The sequence below is a fragment of the Macadamia integrifolia genome, chromosome 11 (assembly GCF_013358625.1).
Source record: "Macadamia integrifolia cultivar HAES 741 chromosome 11, SCU_Mint_v3, whole genome shotgun sequence".
In the NCBI taxonomy this organism is placed as follows: Eukaryota; Viridiplantae; Streptophyta; class Magnoliopsida; order Proteales; family Proteaceae; genus Macadamia; species Macadamia integrifolia.
In genome coordinates, this window is record NC_056567.1 from 4,829,079 (window position 1) to 4,854,590 (window position 25,512).

The window sequence follows — 25,512 nt, forward strand, 5'->3', positions numbered from 1 at the left end:
GAGAGCAAATTGCTACAGTCAATATGCCCATCGCATACGGAATGCATTATCTGAACACCCATATCACTGTATGAGCAGAAAATATATAAAAAATAATAATAAATTGAAAAAAACCAGAATCAAGAGAGAATCAAGACAGCGATCACGGCGGTGGGGGTAGTGGCGTTGGCAACAGCGGTTCGGGAGATGCCGCTATCGAACCTCCGATGTAGAGAGAGAGTTTCGTCGTCGATGCCACTGCCGTCACCACCATGAGTTCGTGTTGTTCGCCGCTGTCACCGATGTTGGGCGCCAAACCTTCTCCCTCACCTCCTGTTTCTCCACCGCCGCCGCCGCCTCTGCCTCTGCCTCCATGTTTGCACGGTCTTTGCCTCCATGTCCGCCACCGACAGATCCGACCTCATTGGACCTGAATTAGAGAGGTCGCAGAGAGGTAAAGGTTATGAAACAGTCATGGCCATGAATAGGAATGGGAGGAGGAAGAAGATGAAACTGAGTCCGGTGAAATCCTTTATTTTGATCCAAATACCGGAGATGGAGACTTGCACGGGCACCATCAGAGGCAGCACCACTCGCCGTCAACGGAATGAGCACAACTTGCCAACGATAGCAACTCGGGTACTCTGGATCTCGCCAGACTCACAGGTTGAGGTACGGAAAAGGAACGAGGGAGAGAGTGTGATAAGTGACAAGGGTGATTAAAGGGTATTTTTGGAATAGTATAATACTGGTGTTTTACTCATAAGGGCAAATTTGTCATTTTACAACATCACTTAACATAAACTGACGGCAAGGGGTCCAAGTCCAATTTGGTGAAAGAGAGGGGGTGTCCCTCTAATATTGGTATTCTCCAGGAGGTGGTATTGTAAATTACCCAATATATGTAAGGTGTTCTATTTTAACTTTATCATTAGATGTTAGGGAAAAAAAAAAGTGATCCTCTAAATCCATGCATGGTCATCTTTTACGTAGTGAAAACCATTTTGCCATCCGTAAGGACTTGCCTAAGCAACATTTTTTTTTAGGTGCAAGATCCACAACAGGTCAGACAAGGACCAACCAACTGAGCAGATAAGGACCACTCTTCTGGCTAACAGAAAGAATCAGGGGTAGGACGGTTGAATACGCGACCACTCGCTAGATTTATACTAGACCTCCATTGACTACCTGTCATCATTGCACTAGAAGCGAATCTTCCACCTAATCAACCTAGTGATTTAAAAAAAGTGAAGAACTGCGGTTCATATATATGCATGAAGGTCAATGAGAACACACAATGAAACATCCACAAAAGAGTTAATTTTTTTTAAAGAGAGTTGGTCAATCATTTCGCCCCCATATATAGAAACCACTCTCCTACAAAAAGCATTTTTCAAAAAAAAAAAAAAATCTTAAAAATATTTTTATAATAATTTTTATCCAACACATTTGTTTACCTGAATACTTCTTTTTATTTATATATACAGCCCTTTTAAAATGATTTGGTGAGTTATTTAGTCTAACGGTCAGATGGTCCAATCGTTGTCATCACACATGAAGGCAATATCAATGATGATTTTGAGACATTTCAATCTAATTAAAAAATGGTTTGGATTTCTGACGTGGCCGTATAAAACTAGTCCTAATAGTTGTCGTTGGTCACTCAGATGGTTAGGACGAATTGGAGATTGTGTGGATAAGCGCATGGTCCCAGGTTCGATTCACCATCTGTGCATCTACGATTTAAGTGGAGACCGTGACGATGGGTTGTTATGCTAGTCTCTCCGAGGATTAGTCAAGGTGCACGTAAGCTAGCTCGAACACCTTGGTTAACATAAAAAAAAAATAATAATAATAATAATAAAATCAAGGATTAAAGTATCGGTATCGGTCGCCGTATCGGTTGGTCAAAATTAAGATACGTATCGGAGAGTATCGTATCGTATCGGAGATACACTAAGATACGCTAAAGATACACACATAAATGGATAGAAAACATTTTTTTAAACACTTTTGCATAAAGAATTTGTTAAAAAAAAACTATTGATAACATGTATTATGCATAAACACTAAATTGAGGGTATCGTACTAAGAATTCAAGATTTGTAGTTGTCCCATAAATGTAAAATCTTTGTTCCCAACCTTGATTTCCACTTTAGTAGAGAGAAATATGGCTGACAGCAACTTTGGAACAAAAACCCTTCAAAAAATTGTGTTTTTCTGAAAAATTACCCATCTTGGCCATTATATGACCATAGCGCACTGTATCGGTATATACCGATACTCACCGATACGTATCGATACTCACCGATACGTACCGATATATATCGATACTCACCGATACGTGCCAATATATACCGATACGTACCGATCGATACATACCGATACTCACCGATACGTACCAATACATACCGAAACGTACATTTTACCTCAATTTTATAATTTTCATAGTCGTATCGAGGCATATCGTATCGTATCGATGTGTATTGGTGGTGTATTGATGCATATCGGTTTGTATTGTAGGATATATATCGATACGAAAGGATTTTAAAAATTTCATGTATCGTATCGATGTGTATCGTATCGGTCGGCTAAATTTAAGATACGTATCGGAGGGTATCGTATCGGTATCGGAGATACTTAAAACCATGAATAAAATAAAATAAAAAAAGGAAATAAAGGAAGACTCAATTTTCGTGGAGAATTAAGTAGATTGGTTTTTCAATTCATGTGTAAAAACTTTTATACCAAACGTGAGAATAAGATAGACCAAAAAGGTCTGGTTCTCAATTATGCAAAATGCCCAAAAAAATTGCACTTAGCTAGGTTGGGTTTAAAACTCAATTTCAAATTGGTTTAATAAAAGCCAAGTTCGTGTCAAGTTATGATCTGAGAAAGATATTAGGCATCTCAGTCCTCTCAGTTAAATTGGACTCGGGTCATGGGTATGCTAAACATTTTAAACCATATGGAATATTAAACAAAAATAACATACAAGGAAGAAAAAGGAAAGGATTAAGTCATTCACCTCTATCCAGTTGCACTACAATGCAAATGTTAGTATACTTGAAAGTAAATGAATAAATACATTCATAGTATAGCATTATAGCTACGATGGTTATGAACAATCAATCCTTTATTAACCACTCTATCTCGGATACTGATGTTCCATTTGTTCTTTTCTAATGAATAAATTTTCTTATTTTCATAAAAATGTTAATAAATAAATAAATACATGCAAAACCGAAGTTTAATTACTCTTAATATGTTAACACAATGCATAAAAGGAGTAAGTAGTCATATTGGAAAATTACATAAAAGCCATTCTCTATGTGCGATCTGGCATATATATATTCATCATTAATAATGAAAATCTACCAAAAATAAATAAATAGATAATGAAAAGATATATGAAATCTGTTATGAAAATTTTATGATGATACAATAGATAGTGAACAACACACAAATAATGAAAATTTGAGAAATGTAAAATTATCAAAATGCCCTTAAAAATAAAACTTGTTTATTAGGCAAGGGAAAAAAAATCATTAAAAGAAAAATCTGATGAAAAAGGAAAGGATATTAACAAAAATCTCCTTACCCTTTAGATGGGAGATATTACGAGACAACGAAAGTGACGATGGTGCTTAACGCAAGGAAATAGTAAGATAAGACCCTCTAACCAGAACTCGATTATACACGAGCTGCCAATGGCCCCATTAACCTTCACACAATATTGTCTTATTTGGCTCATAGACCTCAAGGCTTTATAACGTATTGTGCTATGTTAAGGAAGCTAGAGGTTATCAACTAGTCCAGCAACCCCCCTAGGCGATGTGGAACTAAAGTTTACGTACCCTCATCGATCTCTCAAACCCCCTGATATACTTACCATATTCTTGGTAGGGACACCTCATAGATCTCCCAGACGGATTTAGTAACTTTTCGTATTCTTAGATATCACAATAGCCACGTGATCTTACTATAGGCCCAGATCAGTATAGATTCGCAGTTTACTTATAGTGAAACCACACTCTCGGTTATTGTTGTACAGTTTGATCATTGCGGCACAGATAGGTGAGAGGTAACGTTAGATTCCTCCTTGCCAAGGGTAGCCTTCCATGTCCTAAGCCTACTTCATGTAGGAAACATAGAAACATAATGCCTAGAGTTGCGCCATAAGTACCTTATGTATGTATATTACCTTACCTCATATATATGTACTTGTGTCATGTATGAGAAACGTTTCACGAGTCACATATGAAAGGCTATCTTCTGAACCTGCACCACCCAAAATGAGTAGTAGTGAGTCCCCCCAACTTGGCATGGATCAGAGTTGACGCACTCTAGCGTATAGGATTTGAAAAAAATACTAATGGCTTCCCTCCTTGAGGGTCGAATGGTGTTGACCGTGCGGAGAGTGAATTCTATATTATATCAGTCGGGTAGGCTGGACTGGGGTTCTGGGAAATTCTCTACACATTCTTCTTTGCAAGAGACATCCCTGGGTTTAGCGATGTCTCCGGCAGCCTTGCGGGGTGAACTGAAAGTCTCATTTGAATGCACTTGATTTGAATACTAAACATTATCCAATTCTGTTGAGATGATTCCTACCTTCCTGTTTGATTGATAATAACTACATATACTCTCCAGTTAATTCTAATTTTCTTTTCTTCTTACAAGAGAGAGAGAGAGAGAGAGAGAGAGAGAGAGAGAGAGAGAGATACAACAAAATTTATTCAAAATTTCTTTAGAAGGTACAACACTTTGGAATTGGCTAACAAATGTGAAGTGTACATGAATTAGCTCAGGCCAAAATTTAAATTACAATAGACCAGGCAAACTGAAAAAATTTACTGATCCAATCTATGTGCAATCCTAGGTAAGACTTTACAACAATTATCTCTTTTGGAAGTTCAGTTTTCCTATACAATAAGCAAAGACGCATGCAACGGTGATTGGAAATGCAATTACAACAACACCTACGAGATCCAACCGGTTATAACTATACCCTAAGTATTCATTCAAGAAGGAAGATACAGTTTGGGGTTCACCAAATACCAATATCTTTGTGTTTACATCTCCATATTGTGAAGTGAGGAGACCGTTTAATGTCCATGATGTTGGGCATAGATAATAAAACCAAATCCACCACACAGGAATTTGCTGCAAGAAATAAGCGCACAACAATGAAAAACTCAGTCAGTCAGTGTTTTAAACTCATTAACTCAGTAATAGATCAGAAAAAAAAAAAAAAAAAAAGGGACCAACCACTCCCCACCACCCCCCGATAAAAAAAAAAAAAAAAAACTGTAGCAAAAATCAGGTTTTATAGATTCTAGAAGCCAACTGAGTCACGTAGAACTAGTGTACCTCTCAAGTCTAATCAACGTGAACGATTTATGGGTCAGGGTTTCCTGAAAATTAGTAACTACTTGAAGCAAGAAAGTGGAGTAAATGCTTACCGGTTTGGGTATTAGGAAGCCAGAAAATAGATTCAACGTTGTGAAGAAGGCAGAGGACAACGTTGCAGCAACATGAACACTTGGTGTCAATGATAAAAGAAGCATTCCAAGGTAATTGAAGTAGGCTAGCATACAGAACATAGCGTAGAAGTACCAAAATATCTTATATGGTGACAGATAGTACCCAAACATGGGGTATGTGATAATGACGTATATAAAAGTTTGAGTGAACAAATATGGAATCTCAATAATCACCTGCAGCATACAATCAAACTCATGTAAGCCTCAAATAGGAAAAACTAGAAAAGCTCAGACAGATAGGCCATCACTAATAAAAATATATTATGACACGACAGGAGGATGTAATTTTCATTCTCCCATGGATGAGATGTGGGACATGTGGCAACTGTAATACGAAAGCTAAAGTTAGATGCAAATTTGTCAGCTTCTTTGCATCTTGTCTACCAAGTGCCCCTCTAGACACAAGAAGGATAAAATTTTTATCCTCCAGTAACGCCATGCTAGAATAACTCTTATTAGAATCTTAATAAAGTCCAGTAAAAAGCAACCAAAATTATAGAAAAGAACAAGGATAATATGATTTATTTTTCCTTGCCCGAGTCAAAACAAACTTGAGCCAAATCAACTAGATGAGTTTGAGAGACATGTTCAAACCTGTGCAAATGAATAAGCCCACGGAGAGTACATTCCTGCAGCTCTTTCCCTATAGAAGACAGTGCGCTCTGTTGCAACAAATGGTAAGACTGCCGAGGTGAGATTTACACCTAAGAGTTGCACCGCAACATACATTGCACCAAGTACATTGAGCAAGTCTTGCTGGGTATTTCTGCAATACAAAATGAAGAGAACTATTTTAGTAATGGAAATAATCTTGAAAAAAATGTTCCCCAACACTTGGGAGTTTATAAATCGTGCATAAGGATACCACTTCATCCCTTTTGACCAGCCTTTTTATAGTGTTGCTCTGGTTTTAAGTGCAGGAAGGTCAAGAAGTGGTTGAGGAATGTGGTGGTCTTCCATGAATTGCTCTTGAATTAAGGATCTGAAGTTGTTTACAGTGATTTCATGTCACTAAATTGATTCCACAAGCATACACTGGGATTCAACATCCTTTCAATATTGTAAATGAATGTGAAAGATTGGATAGCTTTTAACCCTGGTAATCCACCAATGGCACCAACCAAATGACAAATATCCCATGTTTCCTTTGATTTCTGTCATCTAAATTCTACAGTATAGAGAATCACAGTCGAGTAAATTGACTTACATCCTCTCCCCTTGCTTCCAGAACAAAATCCCAAATAGCACAGATGCAATGGATGTGTACAGGAAACGTCTTAAATTGTAAGCAGGACTTCTCCAGTAGGACAAAGATTGTTTCCACAAGCATGATTTGAACTGCCCCCAACCATTTTGTGGAAAACGGGTAGAGAAATACAAATCCTTTGAACCAGGTGGTGGAGTACTCAATTGTTTAACAAGCACTACGTTGTCCCTACAATAAAGAACAAAAAATCAGCTACAGTAACAGTTTTACATAACCATGTTTTATATCATCCATAACTAATCAATATTCAATATAAAATTAGTAGAATTGCTACATTCAACTTTACAAAAAAAAAAAAAAGGGAAGAATACAAAAATGACATGTAAAGCTTTTTAACCGTCACCTACAATCAATATAATAAGTAAATGTGCTATTAACCCCATGTATTCAATCATAGGCATAGCCTTAAAATAAGTTCTAACAAATGAGGAAAGTCATTTCGAATAGATAGTGGTCTACAATGAGGTGCCCCATGAATTAATGAGTCATAACTAATTTAACATGTATTGGTTGGATGCCAGAGTAGGTAACTGTAGTTCCAATTGAAAGAAAAAGACCCCTAGAACAAACAAAATATATTTGATTTGACAGCAACAATTTCTAGTGCATTGATAGCAAGCAAGAAGAAACTGATTATGAAACATAGTCTAGAGATGTAAGGTAATGGGATATTATCAAATTCATAGAATATAATGAACCTTTAGATTCAACTACAGAATGTGTACCTAAATTCCCAAGGTTAGGTGGACATGGATAACACAAAATATCTTAGGTTGGATGATGTTTAATATCATCCAATTTACCTGATGTTAATGTGATCTCCAAAACTAAAAATTGGATGTACTAGACTTAGAATAGTATTACGTTATTTTATTCTTTTCCCTTAGGAAGTAGAAGTTATACTTAAATAAACTAGAGCTTCTGTAGATTTCGGCAAAATCAACACCACGTTCTCCTTCTGCAGATGTAGACGTAACGTCTAACATCCATGTTGCTGGATTGTAGTTGTCTTTAATCCTTGGCACCCCAGGTATTTCCTAAATAAATGAAGGAAAATAAGGATTTAGCAACCACTTGTTTCTGATCACAAAAGGTAGCATATGTATGACAATAAGTGAGAAAATAATGTCAGACGTTAGTAAAATTACCTCAAAATACTTAATAACCCTACTTGAATGTTGACCCAATGGTCCAGCATAGATTAAGCGTCCTCCAGATTTCATTAGAACCAACTGCAAGAATTGTAAAATGTGTGTCAGATAGATCATAAACTATATTTCAAGATTACATCTGTAGCATTTCATGGAGAGAAATTTTAAAAAACGTTGTGTTTTCTAAAAGCTAGTGCTTGATTTATTGGACCTCTAGGACTTCCTAAAAGTAAAAAAGTAAAGTCTCAACATAAAAACAAATGTGCCGGGATCCAAATGACCCTCATTTGGAAGGCATTCCAACTGAATCAGATTTTATGCCATGAGGCATTGTCTGATGGGACAAAGTTTTGTGGACACGTTTCCCATATTATCATTTTATCTTGGATCATTATCTTATCAATCTGAGTGCTCTGCATGTCATTTGGGAGCTTCCTAAATTCCATTTCTGTTTGGGACAGAAGGCAGCTTAACAACCAAGGAGAAAAACAAAAAGCAAAGATCCATATGGTGGGCAATGCTTGAGACAGCCCCCAAATTTGACATGACGCCTATCCAGATCTTTCTCCATCTATCCGACAGCCAAATGTCCAGAAGAGTAATCCACAGTGCAAAACTAGATGCTTCAGTTCAAATGCCATCCAACTTTGCTGGTTTCATACCTTCCAGTACTTGGTTTTGCGTGATAAATTAGTAGCTTTGAAGTGAGAATATTTGCAGCTCCAAAGAGATTAGAACATAAAGGTGATGTTCCCTTGAACGTGCACTTCATAAATCTTTAAGCACTAGACACTCATTGAAATCTTTGAAATGGAACTAGCAACTTCAGGTGTCTGGTGCAGCAGTTCCATCCATTTGTAACTACAGAATACTAGTGGTGTTTGCACCACTCAAAGGGGTCACCACATCATTCTCAATTTCTAAGGTTTCTCAAGTCAGCATGTGCCCGGGGGGAGGGGGAGGGGGAGGGGGAGGGGGAGGGTAATAAAAAGTGCTTGAATTAATGATATACCTCATCAAATGACTCAAATATATCGATGCTTGGCTGGTGGATAGTGCAAACAACTGTCCGTCCCGTACCAACCACGTTCTTCACTGCCCGCATGACAATTGCAGCTGCTCTTGCATCCAATCCTGAGGTGGGTTCATCCATGAAGATAATCGAAGGATTGGAAACAAGCTCCACAGCTATTGTGAGACGTTTACGCTGCTCAGTTGATAAACCACTAACACCAGGCACGCCTACCAAAGTATCTTTAATTCCATCAAGCTCAATAGTCTCAATGACTTCATTTATGAAATCCTGTAAATAGCATTTCATGACAATTTCAACATTAGATTCATCCCAGAGGTATGGTAAAAAAAATACTCTTAACTCTAAATGATGGATGTCATACAGCTTTTGTTTTTGAATCAATCTGAGGCAACAGTCGCAGCCAAGCAGAGTATATCACTGACTCCTCCACAGTGATCTGTGGAGAATGTATGTCATTTTGCTCACAGTAACCTGATATCCTAGCAAATGTCTCCTGAACCTTGGGGTATCCACCAATCTTAATTTCTCCCTCAATAGTACCGCCTGTTTTTCTTCCAGAAAGAACATCCATAAGAGTAGTCTTCCCAGCTCCACTGACACCCATTAATGCAGTAAGAACACCAGGCCTAAATGCACCTGTAATATCATGAAGAAGTTGTAGCTTTTTCTGTGTGAAGCCCCGTTCTCTCATTGCCTGAGGCCAATGAAATAGACAAAGTCATTTGATCTGACTTTCCCATCTAACAAACTAAATTTACTGTAAAAAGATTGCTATAGTACAATTACCGCAGGAGTGTCAATGTAATAATGAAGATTCTGGAAGGTCATCGTTAGGGGCTCAAAAGGCAAGGCCATCCTTTCTACAAAATCAACCATGGAATTATTATATAGTGAAGGAAAAAGTCGGACAAACAATACTAATAAGTACGGATGCATAACAAAATTTATATTTTTTTCGTTTTCTCTTTTCAGTCTTTTTTTTTTTTTTTTTGGGGGGGGGGGGGGGGGGGGACTAAAAAATGCTAGTTTTGTTATACTTTAAATGGATCAATTATCTATCATTCTCCTCAAAATAAAATAGATAATTAAGACTATACTCTCACCTCTTTTAGCCTCTGCAACATTTTCAGGATGACCATTAGTCAATTCCTCCTCTACAGCACCTTTGTTGGAGTCTTCTGTTCCTCTTATTTGAACAAGCTTTTCATATGAAATAATAGCACGAGATATCCCAGGAGCTGAAGAATAAAAAAAATGTATCATTTTATAATATTTTTTTCCTTTTCAATATAGCATAAGCCTGTTAAGCAAACGAAGATGAGCTTACGCTTTAAAAAGGTTAAAGCCAGCGCATATCCAACATTGAAAAGTAATGCAAAGCCAAACAAGGCAGCAAGTGATATCCAATAAAAGTAGCTTCTGAAGTCCAGCCCACGGCTTTGAAGTACTTGTTGCCCTAAAGTAGTGTTTGTGGACATCTGTAAAGAACAGAGAAGAAAAAATTACTGAGAATGTGGTTATAAATTTCCAATCAAAGCTATGTAATTATGATAAGGAAATTGCTCATTCAAAAAACTAGAATCACCGTTTATGATTAAGATATTAGTCTAAGCACCACAATGATATGCGAGTATAATAGACGACAACAACAACATCATCCAAAACCTTATCCCAACTTAATGGGGTCAGTTACATGGGGATTCCAGGCAAGGAAGAGCACAAGGATCCATGTGAAAAGATTGACAGTTTATGGCTCATTATAATTGTTGAACTTAGTGCTATTCCCAAACAGGGAATAACACTAAGTAGCGCCTACAACAGGGACAGGATTGTCCTTGTCTCAGTTGTTTGGGTCTTTTTGGGTTTTTCCTTCATGTATGTGGGGGTTCTTTTGTCTTTCTTCTTGACCTAAAGTTATATATACAATAAGAGAACCTGAGATTATATACACATTGAATTAATCTCAGGTTGCTCTCCATTCTTGAGACTTCCTCTGGTTACTTCATCTTCTTCCTCCTCTCTTCTCTTTTCTTCTTGTTTCTGGTTTTCTGGTTTAGCTACAGCTTCTGAAATTGTAACATGGCATCAGAACTGCTGTAGTTAAATTGATTTGGTTCCGAAAACAAGAAATCTTCTGGTTACGATCTAGAAGCTCTCTTTCTTGGTGTGCAGCCACTCATTGCTGCAATTGCTATTATCTAATCCTAATGGAGTGATTTACTGTTCGTGAAGATCGAATTTACTATTACTGTCGAAGTGTGTGGCTGGTTGCTTGATGATTTGAAGCCGCAGCCTCTCTTACTCCTATTTTACCCAAACTATATGACGGTGGACAGGTTTGAGGCTGCTGTTCCTAACTTTTGATCTTAGTTAGTAATGCTTTTGATGTCCGATAGAGGTTGATTGATGCCTAGATGTGCTCGCTGCCGATATAGTTTATTGATGCCTATATGTGCTTGCTGCTCTATCCAAATATATGTTCAGATCTGATTTGTGGTATGGGATTGTTGGATTGAATGCTAAGTTTCAGATCTGAATTGCATTACTACTTGTCTAGATACATTCATACTCTTGCTAGTCATTCTACTTGATTGTCATGGCTGGTACTACATCTGCTTGTATTTCGAATGTTTCTCCTACTATTGCTTCTTCTGCATCGGATAATATCAATTTTCAGATCACCTCTATCAAGCTCAAAGGGAACTCGAACTATCTTCTTTGGGCTCAGTCTGTTAAGGTGTATTTGTTGGCTAAGGGCAAACTGAGCTATACCACCTCTGCGGCTCCTTTGTCTTCTGATGCTAATTATGATAACTAGATGAAGGAGAATGCCTTGATTCTGATCTGCTTGTGGAACAGAACCATATGTAGCTGCCAATGTCATGTTCCATTCTACAGTTAAGGAAGTGTGGGATGATCTGAAGGAAACATACTCCTAAGAGAAGAACATGACACGGATTTATGACATATATGAGAAGCTCTTCTAGTTTCGTCAATCTAACAAATCCCTCTCTGAGTATTACAGTGCCTTTAAGGGAATGGTGGAAGAGCTTAATGTATTCCAGCCTCTAACTACTGACATTGAGAAGTTAAAGGCTCAGCGGAATGAGTTCTCCGTTTCCAAATTTTTGGCCGTTCTAAACACTGATCTGAAGGCAGTGAAGGGCCATCTACTTGTTGGTGATACGGTCCCTACTCTGAATGATGCCTTTTCGCTACTACAACGTATCACCTCCTCATCCAAATTTGATCAGACTTCCAGAGATAATTCTGCATTCTTTGCAAACCGTGGCCGTGGCCATGGTCGTGGTCGTGGTCGCGGTCGTGGAGGAGGACTTGGTCCTATGGGTCGAGGTTCTAGTGGATAGTCCTCGAATCGCACAAGTCGCCAGTGTACTTACTGTGTAAAACCTAACAATACTATAGCGACATGTTGGGCCAAGCATGGCAAGCCAGAGTGGGCAACTCAGCCAATCATGCAGTGTCCGATGATGGTACTGACACTGTGTCTCTGGCGACTACTACACCTATACCTTCTTCAGGAGATTCTTCTACTAGTATGCGCGATGACATCAACTAGTTACTCCGGCGCTTGCACTCTCTTGAGGCCTCTTCTAGTACACCCAATGGTGCCTCCACATCCGCTGTTACCCTTGTTCATGCAGGTACATCAGCCCTTCTTTCCACTACATCTACCCCCCGGATCATTAATTCAGGTGCTTCCGCTCATATGACTGGTAAGTCATCGCTTTTTTAGACCTTCTCATCTAGTACTAGTTCTACATCCGTCATTCTTGCTAATGGTACATCCACCCCTGTTATTGGACGTGGTACTATTTCACCTACTCCTTCATTGCATTTATCTTCTGTAATACATGTACCTCAATTTCCGTTAAGTCTTCTTTCTTTGAGTCAATTGACTAGATCTCTCAATTGCTCAGTAACCTTCTTTCCCTCTCACTGTATTTTTCAAGATCTTCACTCGAGGAAGATGATTGGTGGAGAGCGTGAAAAGGATGGATTGTATTACCTCAACAGTGGTTGTCCTCCCACTTCTGCTGTTGGGTGTGTCTGTCCATTCCAATGGCACTGCAGTCTAAGACACTTGGCCTTACCTCGATTATAGCTTTTATTTCCTAGTTTTAAATGTCTCTAGATTAGAATGTGAGGCCTGTGAGTTGGGTAAACATCATCTGGTGTCTTTTCCATCTCGATCAGTGTCTCGTAGTCCGTCGTTGTTTTCATTAGTTCATTTTGATGTATGGGGTCCTTGCAGAGTTAGTAATAGGTTTGGCTTTCGCTATTTTGTTACATTTGTGGATGATCATTCTCGCCTCACATGGATTTACATGTTAAAGGACAGATCTGATTTTCTATCTATGATTCAAAAATTCTATAATGAAATAAAAACTCAGTTTGGCATTTCCATTGAGATTTTTCGTTCAGATAATGCTTTAGAATATGCTCAAAATGATATTTCTGACTTTTGTGATACCCATGGCATGATTCATCAGACTAGTTGTGCCTATACCCCACAGCAAAATGGGGTTGTTGAGCGCAAGAACCGGCACCTCCTTGAGGTAGCTCGTGCTATTATAATTCATATGCATGTGCCTAAATATTTCTTGAATAATGGGGTTTTAACTGCATGTCATTTGATTAACCACATGCCTTCTTCTGTTTTGTCAGATAGGTCTCCCTTCTTGGTTTTATTTCCTAATCTACCTAGTTTTCCTCTTCCTCCCCAGGTTTTTGGTATGTGCTTTGTTCACAATCTTCACATGCACGTTGATAAGTTGTCTCCACGGGCTACTAAATGTATCTTTCTGGGATACTCTCGTACCCAAAAAGGATACAAGTGCTATGATCCTGTTACTCACAAGAACTTTGTTAGTGTCGATGTGACCTTTTTTGAAGGCACATCATTCTTTTCTCCACAGGTATCTCAGCCTACTGAGGAGTGGTCATCTCCCTCTCCTCCACCCATTCCATCTTTTATACCGATTCCTGATACTTCTAGCACCAGTGCATCTCTTCCACCTCCTCTACAGGTTTATCAATGCAGGACGAAGGTTGGACAGTCCAGTGGCGAGGTCATTGATCCAACTACAACACATTCACTTCCTCCACCACTACCTTCCTCTGGTGAAGCTCCTCTTTCTGTTCCATCTGATGACTTACCAATTGCTCGTAGGAAAGGTATACGTTTTTGTACTAAAAAATCCTTAGTTGTATACCCTATTGATAATTTTATATCTATCTCTCACCTTCCACCTTCTATTCATGGCCTTGCTCTATCTCTTTCTACTAACCTTGTTCCCCATACTCATACTGAAGCTCTCCGTATTCCTGGATGGAAGGGTGCCATAGATGTAGAAATGGATGCTCTCTTGAGTCATGGTACCTGGAGTCTGGTAGACTTACCTCCTGGTAAGGACCTGGTGAAATGTCGCTGGGTATACACTATTAAGTATCATTCTGATGGCTCTGTTGAGCGGTTGAAGGCTCGTCTGGTTGCCAAGGGGTATACTCAGACTTATGGTGTTGATTACTTTGAAACCTTCTCCCCGGTTGCTCGACTTAATTCTGTTCATGTTCTTATTTCTCTTGCTGTCAACTTTGATTGGCCTTTATTTCAGTTGGACTAGTTTGATAAGTTCAGTGCTACCATAGTCACTTGTGGGTTTTCTCAATGTTACTCTGATCACTCTGTGTTTGTTCGCCGCAAGGGTGACAAGCTGGTTGTGTTGGTAGTGTATGTTGATGATATCATCCTGACTGGTAATGATGAGGCAAGAATTTCCGAAGTAAAAAGTCATCTCCAGCATCATTTTCAGACAAAGGATCTAGGTCAACTTCATTATTTCCTTGGGATTGAGGTAATCCGGAGCAAAAAGGGATCAGTCTATCCCAAAGGAAGTATGTAGTGGACCTCTTATCTGATACTGGGATGCTCGCATCCAAACCTGTTGATATCCCTATGGATCCTCACCAAAAGTTTGGTGTTGATGATAGTGAACCTCTTCAGGATATACATCAGTACAAAAGTCTGATTGGCAAGCTAATTTACCTTACTGTGACTACTGACTCGTCCTGACATCTCCTATGCTGTTGGAGTTCTCAGTCAGTTCATGCAGTCTCCTCAGAAGGCTCATTGGGACGTTGTTGTTCGTGTTCTTCGCTATCTGAAGAGGTCCCCTAGCAAAGGGTTAGTTTATCGTCCTAATTGTCACATAGATCTAGTTGGCTACTCTGATGCTGATTGGGCTGACTCTGCTAGTAATCGGAGATCTACCACTGATATTGTACCTTTGTTGGAGGTAATTTGGTCACGTGGCATAGCAAGAAACAGACCACTATTGCCTGGTCTAGTGTAGAGGCAAAATACAAAGCTATGGCTCATACTCCTGCTGAGCTGATGTGGTTGCGTTTGTTACTCTTGGAATTGGGATTTCCAGTAACCAAACCTATGCAGATGCATTGTGACAACCAGGCTGCTGTGTATATTGCTAGCAATCCAGTCTTCCATGAGAAGACCAAACATATAGAGGTGAACTAGCACTTTGTTCGTGATGTTGTTCTAAAGAAGCTGATTGAGACTCCATTTGTTTCATCAAAGAATCAGTTGGCTTATATGTTCACTAAGTCCTTATTTGCTCCTAGCTTTCGCAGTGGTAGTACTAAGCTGAGCATGGGAGATTTATATGCTCCAGCTTGAGGGGGAGTGTTGAACTTAGTGTTATTCCCAAACAGGGAATAGCGCTAAGTAGCGCCTACGACAGGGACAAGATTGTCCTTGTCTCAGTTGTTTGGGTCTTTTTGGGTTTTTCCTTCATGTATGTGAGGGTTCTTTTGTCTTTCTTCTTGACCTAAAGTTATATATACAATAAGAGAACTTGAGATTATATACACATTGAATTAATCTCAGGTTGCTCTCCATTCTTGAGACTTCCTCTGGTTACTTCATCTTCTTCCTCCTCTCTTCTCTTTTCTTCCTCTTTTTCTTCTTGTTTCTGGTTTTCTGGTTTAGCTACAGCTTTTGAAACTGTAACAATAATAAGTGCCGGCTGTCAACCTGACGCACCACTACAAATCAGCCACAAGCTTATAACGACAGACTATAATAAGGTACCGGCTGTCTACCTGACGTACAATAGACACTTTTCTTAATAACACCAGATAGATAACTGAGAGGACTGTTAAACATGATTAATGATTAAATCCATCTAGTCCACCATATAGTTGAGAAGTCAAAATAAAATCTAATAAAAAAATATATAAATAAATAGAGGGACAAATGAAAGAAAGAATGATTTAAAAAGGATAGATTGATTCATTGAAATTCTTCTGATATATATCTCTTATGAAAATTTATCAAACCAAGTTGGCCACATATTTCTACATATCACATTGCAATAAAAGGGCATACCCAGTGCATGAGGCTCCCCTCACTGCAGGTCCAGGGAGGGTCATAATGTACGTAGACTTACCCCTGCTTCGCAGAGAGGCTGTTTCCTGACTAAAACCCGTGACCACTTGATCACAATGGAGCAACCTTACCGTTCCACCAAGGTCCACCCTCATGTATCACATTGCAAGGTTCTCATAAATAATTTTTTTTTTTTTTGGCAATATTTTCTCACAATTTAATAAATATATGAATCAAAATGCCTGAATTATTAGAGATTTAATAAATTAGATAGATTTTGCTCACCGTTTGCCACCGAGGAGCAAGAAATTCATTTAGAGTTATGCCTATCTCACCATATGTCAATGGAGAAATCCAAAAACCCCACTGGATCCAAGTAGGCATGTAGGCTGCAATCAGAACAGTATTAAATAAATCTATTTTGAACATTTTATGGAGTACAATTAAATATAATAGAAGGATGTAGATACTTACGATGTGGAAGAATGAAACCACCAAATAGAAAGAGGAACATCATAGTCAAGCCACCTGCTGTCATAGAAGCAACAATAGTACGGGAAACTGATGCAACAAATCGGAACATGGATATTGCCATTAGATGCATAGCAAAAAGTAGAATGAACTGGCGGAGAAACCTAGAAAACAAAATAAACCAGTAAGGAACTAAATTTAAAGAGTTGTAATTTGTAAATGGACAATTCTAGTAGATTCAACATCATAAAAGTAGAATTTGAAAAGGAAAATAAGGTTAAAACTCAATAAATTTTAGGACGCTCCCTCAATCTCACACAAATTAGTTAACCATCCATGAATACTCACCTTCCAAACTCAGGACTATACCCAATCACATAATAAGTAAGAGCAGTCCAAACTAAGGACTGCATAACTGAAAGCGGAATCTTTACAATAGCCGATGGAATAGCATAAGCCCAAGCTGGGTAAAAGTAGCTGTCTCTCTGTTTGTAAAATACAGCAAGCCTTGAAACTGTCATAGATATTTCTGGGAATCCATCAACAAGTATCATGATAAGCCCATAAAATAGTGAACCCAAATAATAGTTCGCATGGATCGAATCAACACCCATACGAGTCCTTAGAAAAACAGTCATTGTGATGGATGCAATGACGAAAAGCTGCATGGAACAAATATACAAGCAGCAGTTAGATTGGACAAGGATTTAGACATGTCATAATAGGAGGCAATCTCAAATGTAGTGATACCAACCTGAATTGATTTGAAGACGTATACAAAAGAATTCCGCCTCATGAGAAGATATTCCTTGCTCATGCAGGCTTTGAAGAGCTCCCATTTGCTTAAAGAGTACAAATTAAATGATAAAGCATTTTTATGGCTCCGAGATTTGTCATATGGAACTGAAAGCTCCTCATCCAGCGTTTTTCCAATGTGAAATGCTTTAAAATTCTCACAAAATTCATCAACGGAAACATAGCTGTAAGCTTTGTTCTTAAGGAACCAGTATTGTGCTTGATCCTTTTTGGAGACAACCTGAATTTGAAGATAAACTCAGAAATTTAATTGGCATCACTTTAGAAAATAAGAGATGTAGGAGATGCTATAACACACCTCTTGAAGGAAATCAGCTGCTCCCTTTCTTTCTGGACATCTAAATCCACAATATTCAAAGAATTCAAGAATATAATTACGTGGACCATTGTACACAATCTTTCCTTCTGCCATCAAGATAACGTCATCAAATAGATTATAGGTCTCTGGTGCAGGCTGAAGAAGTGATATCAATGCCGTAGCATCTGTTAGATGCACCAAGTGCTGAAGGCAAGAAACAATCTGAAAGGTTGTAGAACTGTCCAGGCCAGTTGATATCTCATCCATAAAGAGAGCATTTGTTGGACCCACAATCATTTCCCCTACATGAAAACATCGTAATTTTTCAGGAAAAAAAAATTATAATTTTCAACTTAACCCCTCCAAAAACAAAATCTGTAAACATTTTTAAAATTTTTAATATATGATATGCTATAATCATATGATCCACCTCAATATTCACCCTACCTGTAGTCACTCTCTTCTTTTGGCCACCTGAAACACCTCTTCTCATGGCATCTCCAACCATTGAATCAGCACAAATATCAAGTCCGAGAATCTGAATGGTATTAACATGCAAGACAGTCAATAGCATAAACCAGTGACCATGCTATGAATTGATAAAGAAAAGCATTATTTCTAACTGTTGAATAAATTTACCTTTAAGATATAGTCTGTTTGAATAGTTTTTCCGGTGCCTTCAATAGAAGTCGCCTGTTAAAACAGTTAACATATAAAAGTCATCAACATGGCAAGACAACAATAAACCAACTGTAAACTAGGACATAATATAAGGATAAATCCATACGATAGTCCATACTAGCAATTTATCTATAGTTGAAGCAAACACTATAACACTGAAAATAGTTCCATACTTGTTCAGTGACAGTTTTCTCCTAAAAATTGTGCTATATGAAATCCAATGCATTCAAATGTATGTGTACTAAATCTGTTACCCCTATCCTAAGTGCATAATAAAACATTATATAGGAATGTTTTATGTTAATTTCATTTAGCAAAGTAGGAGAAAGGAGAGAAACTTAAGGAAGCACTAGGAGAAGCCTCAAGGTGAATACACGGTGTTTTGGGTAACTAGTTTATGTCTCCTTTAAATCTTTTAAAGGAAGATCTACATCTCTGGTATCTTGCATCTGCTATTACCATAGTAAGTTGACAAAATGGTTAAAAAAAAGGGTCAACAATACTGGGAAAAGGTTTCTAAATTGTTTTTAGGAAATTTATGATTTTCTTTGGAATCTCTGGTATCTTGCATCTGTTCTTTGTAATGGCTCCACCATAGAAGGGGGGAGGGGGAAGGTAATTGCCAGGAGACTCAAACTCAAGACCTTCTGGTGAGTGTGGGCTTTGAAGCACCACAGCCTCACCAACTTTGTAACTTCGAACAATTGAGTAGATACAATCCAGGAGACAGATGTGGACCAAGGATAGGAAGATATAGTTTGGCACAGCAACTCAAGCACTTAATTGACATGAACGTGTTCTATTTGTAATTTAATTATATTTTTTCTTAACTGCAGTAATTTAATTAGATTTTAGTAATGATTTGGGTTGGGCCTTAGTTTCTGTTCTCTGTTCTAGTAATGGGATAAAATATAAAGCCCAGAAGTGGGGTCTTAAGGGTTGCATGAAAATTAATATTTTATGAGTGGATCCCACGACTAGAGTCATCCTATCCTATTATTAGTAAATTTATGCAGCTAGAGTCCTTAGAAGGGAAGTTGATTAGAAGTTTTTAGATTTTAGAAGACTATATTTTATTAGTAGTTGAGTTGCTTGTTATTAGGAAACAAGTTTCTGTCCAAGAATTCTAGTTAGGAAAGTTTAAGATGTTATTTTTTATTATAATTCAAGTTGATCTAGAAGGATTTCTTTTTCCATGTATAAGCAAGCATTGAACCCCATACAGTGAATTGGACTTGATTTGATAATGAAAGTTTGAATTGTTTGATAGCAGCCAACTCTCTCACACACATCCCTGTGTAAGGCTTCCCCCCTATTCTCATCCCCTGCCTGCTCTCCAACTATTTCTCCCTTACTCTTCTAATCGACAGCTTTCCTTTTTTTCCCTCTCTCTATCTATTGTTCTAGTTTCAGATCCTATTTTCTCTCTTCCTTCTCATTAGGCCACCTATCGGTGACACTTATTTTCTCTTCCCTCTCTTTCACTTGAAATTCATATGTTTCATAACACAATGTATGAAAGCTTATTGTGGTAATAAAGACAAGGAAAAATTGTTGCACTTGGTAATGTTATATCATTTATACCCATAAGTGAAGCCAGTATACCAATTATTAAGCGCATCAATAAGGGAAAAAAATAGTGGTGCTAACAGGTACCTTCATATAAGTATCAACATCTGGGTCTGGGAGGATTCCAGCTTGCTTCTCCCCTCTACTAACCTCCATCATAATCTCTTCATATACATTGAAAAAGATAATATTAATTTGTGAATTCAGAAAGATAAGAACTTGCAACAGAATCCAATTAAAGTAAGCCAAAGGAAAACCTACCTGTTCGACTTCCAACACCCTGACAACATGCAGAAAAGTCAATTGTTTCCCTCACAGTCATCTCAGCTATGTGCAGATCATGTTGGCTTATATAAGCTGCTGTTTTTTGGGGAACAAACTCGTCCAGTCTGTGACCATTATAAGAGATCTCTCCAGTAACCTAGAGATTGCATTAAAACAATCTTAAGAAGCTGTGATGAAGGATCAAAATACCATGACATAATCATAACTTAAAACAAAGCAACAGAAAAATGAATTTTTTTTTGAAAAAATATATATAAATCTTAGTTAATATTATCTCACTAATAATAAATCTGACAACATTTTCATACCCCTCTAACCCAAAACCGCTTTCGTATATGAAAGAAAATCATTTTTTTACCATTTATATTTAGTATTTTCTCCGAACTTCTTTAATTGCTTCAAAGATTTTAGGGTTGGAATACAATTCAACCAGCACCATACTCAAGTGTCAAGTGTATGGAGGCATGATTCAGCTGAGCCTAATGCATGTAATTAAATCTTTCTTTGCATTAACAAAGATGTGAAGCCAAACGAATCAATGATCATATGGAGAGCATGAATTAAACTAGACTATATCTTCTGGGCATCTAATTATAGTTTCATTCTATAAACCACTGAGATGTTCTTAGTGACATAGATTTGTTCTGACTATCATATCTTATCTTATAATAAATGTGAATTTACAGGCTCTGAATTCACAGGGTTTTAATGAAAGACAGTGTATATAAGAACCTTGAGAGATTGGTTTAGTTTCCCTGATAGAGCCAACATCAGGGTGGTTTTTCCACATCCTGGAGGACCAAGTAGTAGAGTCATCCTGCAACACAGAAAAGTCTACGTAAGTAAACCTTAACTTAAACCTTAACTTGTTTATAATCCCACAACTCCGCCAAGACTGAAGAATATAAGAAGGATTTCCCTCCAAAGCTTTTTAAAAAATTAGGAACCACAATATATCTCAAGGGAAAGCTTTATTTAGTAAGAAGAAAACAGTAAGTGAACAGTGAAATTTATGTTTTGCATGTAACATATTATCATCTATAATGAAAAACTATACTCAGCTCAACACCAAAATGAGATTAAAAATATGATTATTTCAACCAAAAGATCTCCCCAGCAAATGTAGATTCAAATGGTTAAACTCAATCATCTATTGATTGCACACTGCATGTTCTTGAAAATGTAAAATGCTAAACTGACAGTAACCTTCAGAAAATGACCTTACCATCCAATCATTTGTCATAAAAATAATAATTTTATTTTCCCATTCCCAATTTATGGGTTTTCAACACAAGGCCATCCAATTTGGGCTTTCAGTTAGATGGTCAGGCCTCAGGCCATTTGGTTGACGATGATTATCAAGATAATTGAAGCATGATGTGCATATAGTCTTATGCACAATACGCCGATAATAAATGGTTAGGTTTTCAAACAACATTTTCTATTTAAGGGGCCCATCAAAGAGTAGACCATCAAAAACAGATCATCAGTTTCTATAACAAGAGCAAAGATGAGGGAGGGTAGAAGACACTAAATGGGTTCTGATCCCACCATGTATTACTGACTAGACTTAAAGAATTTTGAATCTTCTAAGTTCTTCGAAGTTTATATTTCCTACCTGCCAGGCTTGATGACACCACTGACATCCTTGAGTATGTTAATCTTGGCCATCAGGGACTTAGAACCTAACAGCTTGGTGAAGTCCTGGCCAACAAAAAGCCCAAATATGTATTAAAAAGAAAAAAAAGAAAGAGATAAATAATCTATTATACTTAAAGAGGAATGACCTCTATAACAAAAAAATTCCAGTGCCAAGGGAAGCAAGAGTCATCCAGTAACCACCTTGCTGTCAAAATTTTCCAATCAAGTAAATTCTAATATCAAATAATATTTTGAGGAACCAACTAGGTTTGATGCTATATTTTAGTCAGGGTAAATTAAATTGCTGCCAATAACACTTGGAGAAACTACAATTGGATCTTTACACAGACTGAAAAAAGGAATTCCAAATTCACATATGCTCTTTTTTTTTTTTTTTAATATGACTAATTTTCCCTGCCAAAAGAACTTTTTAAAATTAGACTTGGATCATTCCTTACTCACACATTCCCATTTTGCTGAGATTTGAGAAAGCTCCAAATCTCAGTTGGCTATTCTGCAGTGTCGGCAGTTCAGGTCTTCAGCATTTTACCATCCAAGAACCTTCATCAGAAAACCCTATTGTTTTCAGGTGAAGATTGCAGGTAATCTCCTTTATGTTTTGAAGAACATTCTATCATGTAGTGGATCATCTGTGGTTGTATTCTATGAGGGAGAGGCAGAACCCATTTATGTGGAAATTGTATCCATCAAAATTCACATTACCCATGTTTCAGATATATCAGTTTAACGCAATTAGAGAACATGAGTTATATAGCAAACAAGAAAGTAGCCTAGTGACTTGACAGAAAAATATTTCATAATGCCATAAAATATCTCATGAAAACAGTCCTAAAAGTAAGAGGACACCATGAATTTCGGGTACATATGTCATGAAAAGAGTCCTAGAAGTAGAGGAGACCATGAATTTGAGGTAAATATCTCATGAAAAAAAGAGTCCTAGAAATCAGAGGGAGGTACTGAAAACAGTCCTAACATTTGGGAGGAGATCAGGTAATGACCTTTATGTTATGCAGAACAACTATTATGTAATTGATGGCAGTGGCTCTGTTCAGTGAGAGAAAGCAAAACCCATTTGTGCTCAAATGGCACCCATCAAAAACCACACTACCCCAGGTTTCATAAACAGAAGTTAACACTGAAAAGAAAGTGTAACAAACATAAGTTCATCATCCAATTTCTGACAAAAAACAGCCCTTGGATTTTTAAAACGACTCAAAAAATGTGAAAATAAGGGAAGAGAGTGTACAGATCAAAGTCTCACCACATGGGTCTGTGCAGAACATTCATATATCACTTTGGCCCCTTTTTAATCAGCCCATTTGACCTCCTAGACTCATCAGAATCTGATTCTGAGTTGAATGGACAAAAAGGAGGGGCATTTGACAGGATTAATTTTTGGGCAACAGGAGAATTCTCTCTGGTCCAAAATTCGAATAGTTCTCTTCCCATATTCTCCAACTGTTTTAGCAAAGTCAAAAATGGTGAAACCCGTCACACTGTTTCCTCCAAATGCCACGTCCGGCTTGTCCACGACAAAGAAGTTCTCCATTATTTTGATGCTATTGAGGTAGCATGAATGAACAAACGCTTCAGAGAGGGCAAACCAAAGAGGACCCTGCTTTTCTATGAAGAGAGAATGAGAGAGAAGCTGAGACCCTGTTTGCAGAGAGGGACCCAAGAAGGCAAGAAGCTTATGGAGTGTGGTGGGTTCTAATTTCTCAGGGATCAAAACTCGGCAGTGAATCGGCTATAACGATACGAATCCGATTCCAATTCAAATAGGTGAGCATCGTCCGTAATTTTGACCTGTTTGGCCCAAGTCCACCCTGAACAGAACCTGACCTAAGATACAAGACGGGTCAAAGTTGAAAATTTCTAATCCTAAATTAGAGCTAGTCGGCCCAAGTCAGGGTTAACCCAGCCCAATTTTTTTTTTTTTTGGTAAATAAAAAAAGTTGTTCTATGATAATAATCATAATCCTCAAGACAAGACTTCGTACGACAAGCGGCACTTTCGCAAGACCAATGGATGATAGTGAGCACACCAAGACTCAAACCCACAACCAGCTGAGACTCGAGCGGTGATAGGTTGAACAATACATTAGATCCAATGGAAGTAAAATCAATACATTAAACAATCATAAGCTCCATTACAGTAGCTTAAATTTATTTATTTATTTAAGTTAGTGTGAAGATGATACTTACAGTAACTATCCTTCTAAGAGTGTTCCATAAAGTTGGGAGTGGCTTGCCACGAACAACCTCACACTCTGCTTCAATATATAAATTCTTATATCTCACTTCCACGGTAGGCAATTTTACACCAACCCTACAAAAACAAATAAATGGTCAATTTTCATAAATTCTTGAAACTATATATTTACGGATTGAGTTTTCCTAAGGTCACAGTGAATGGATGCCCACTCAATAGCTAGGACGTACAGGGGTCTTGTTTATGGTAAAGGAAAACTCCTTCTTATATTTATATTCATTAAGGAAGAAAGAACGCTATTTTGATAGCATGTAGTTTACCAATACCAAGACACATGGGTACAAAAAAGACTGCATTGTCCTGAAGATACTTGTGCATACTCTCTCATTGACCGCAGGCGTTGAAATATACATGCTATTGAGTGTTTTATCACTCATTTATTAATTAGTATATAGAACAATTGTACTAATAAAATGTTGGAGAAAACTGGCTTCAAGTTGACCGCTCATGGAAATGGTTAAAGACAATATTCAAAAATTGTGGAAATGGCTAAAGATAATGTCCAAAAATTGTTGGAAAAAGAAGAAAGGTCGCCAACTGGTACCAAGAACTTAATAGAACTTTTCCAAAATTGGGTTCATAATTCTGATTTTAAATCTTATTTTTTAAGTAATTAGTAAATAAATAAAAAATTAAACTTAAATATACTTAATATTCATATTCAAGTTTTCCATGCAACTATATATTGTACACCCTCACATAATGTATTTTTTTATTATTTTCTCTCTCTCTCTCTCCTCCCTTGACCACATAAATCCCATGTAGATGATATTGTTCTTTACACCGCCATTGGTGTGAGATGGGAGATTTCCCACCACCCCCACACTATCAGCGTGGGAAACCCTCTCTTTTAATTTTAATTAAATTGCAATTCTTACGTTTAAGGATGCACCTTGGCCCCGAAAAATCCAAACCCAAGTTTGGTCTATTCGGTTATTTCTGGACTTGGGCTGGGATTTTCGACCTGTGAATTGTATTACGGTTGAAAAGTACCAACTCAAGATTGGCCAGGATGAGAAAATTTTAAGGCCCAAGATTGGCTTGACCCAT

At 37.7% G+C, this 25,512-nt stretch overlaps 1 protein-coding gene across 2 annotated transcripts; it reads right to left on the reverse strand.

Annotated features, from left to right (window-relative positions):
* Positions 1–4,701: 4,701 nt before the first annotated feature.
* LOC122094281 (pleiotropic drug resistance protein 3-like) lies at positions 4,702–23,852 on the reverse strand. Of its 2 annotated transcripts, XM_042665039.1 has the most exons (24): positions 23,452–23,852; positions 23,189–23,325; positions 22,147–22,232; positions 21,261–21,345; positions 20,505–20,664; positions 20,331–20,407; positions 18,633–18,686; positions 18,441–18,531; positions 17,994–18,295; positions 17,634–17,915; positions 17,228–17,541; positions 16,883–17,043; positions 16,694–16,797; positions 10,307–10,457; positions 10,083–10,217; positions 9,766–9,839; positions 9,341–9,673; positions 8,956–9,246; positions 7,941–8,024; positions 7,696–7,829; positions 6,733–6,960; positions 6,120–6,291; positions 5,445–5,699; positions 4,702–5,145 (listed from the first exon to the last, which is right to left on the reverse strand). In XM_042665039.1, exons 1-24 carry the CDS (start codon positions 23,471–23,473, stop codon positions 4,879–4,881), a joined length of 3,999 nt encoding a protein of 1,332 aa, XP_042520973.1. In that variant the 5' UTR covers positions 23,474–23,852; the 3' UTR covers positions 4,702–4,878. The 2 variants fall into 2 exon arrangements, with proteins under 2 accessions (XP_042520973.1, XP_042520974.1); XM_042665040.1 differs by lacking the exon at positions 23,189–23,325.
* Between the last annotated feature and the right edge of the window lie 1,660 nt (positions 23,853–25,512).

Coding starts and splice junctions, on each gene's coding strand:
- LOC122094281 (XM_042665039.1), bottom strand. CDS start 23,473: ATGTTCTGCACAGACCCATGTG. Junction 18,532..18,632: donor AAACAGACTATATCTTAAAG/GTAAATTTATTC, acceptor AATACCATTCAG/ATTCTCGGACTTGATATTTG. Junction 9,247..9,340: donor TTGATTCAAAAACAAAAGCT/GTATGACATCCA, acceptor TGCTATTTACAG/GATTTCATAAATGAAGTCAT.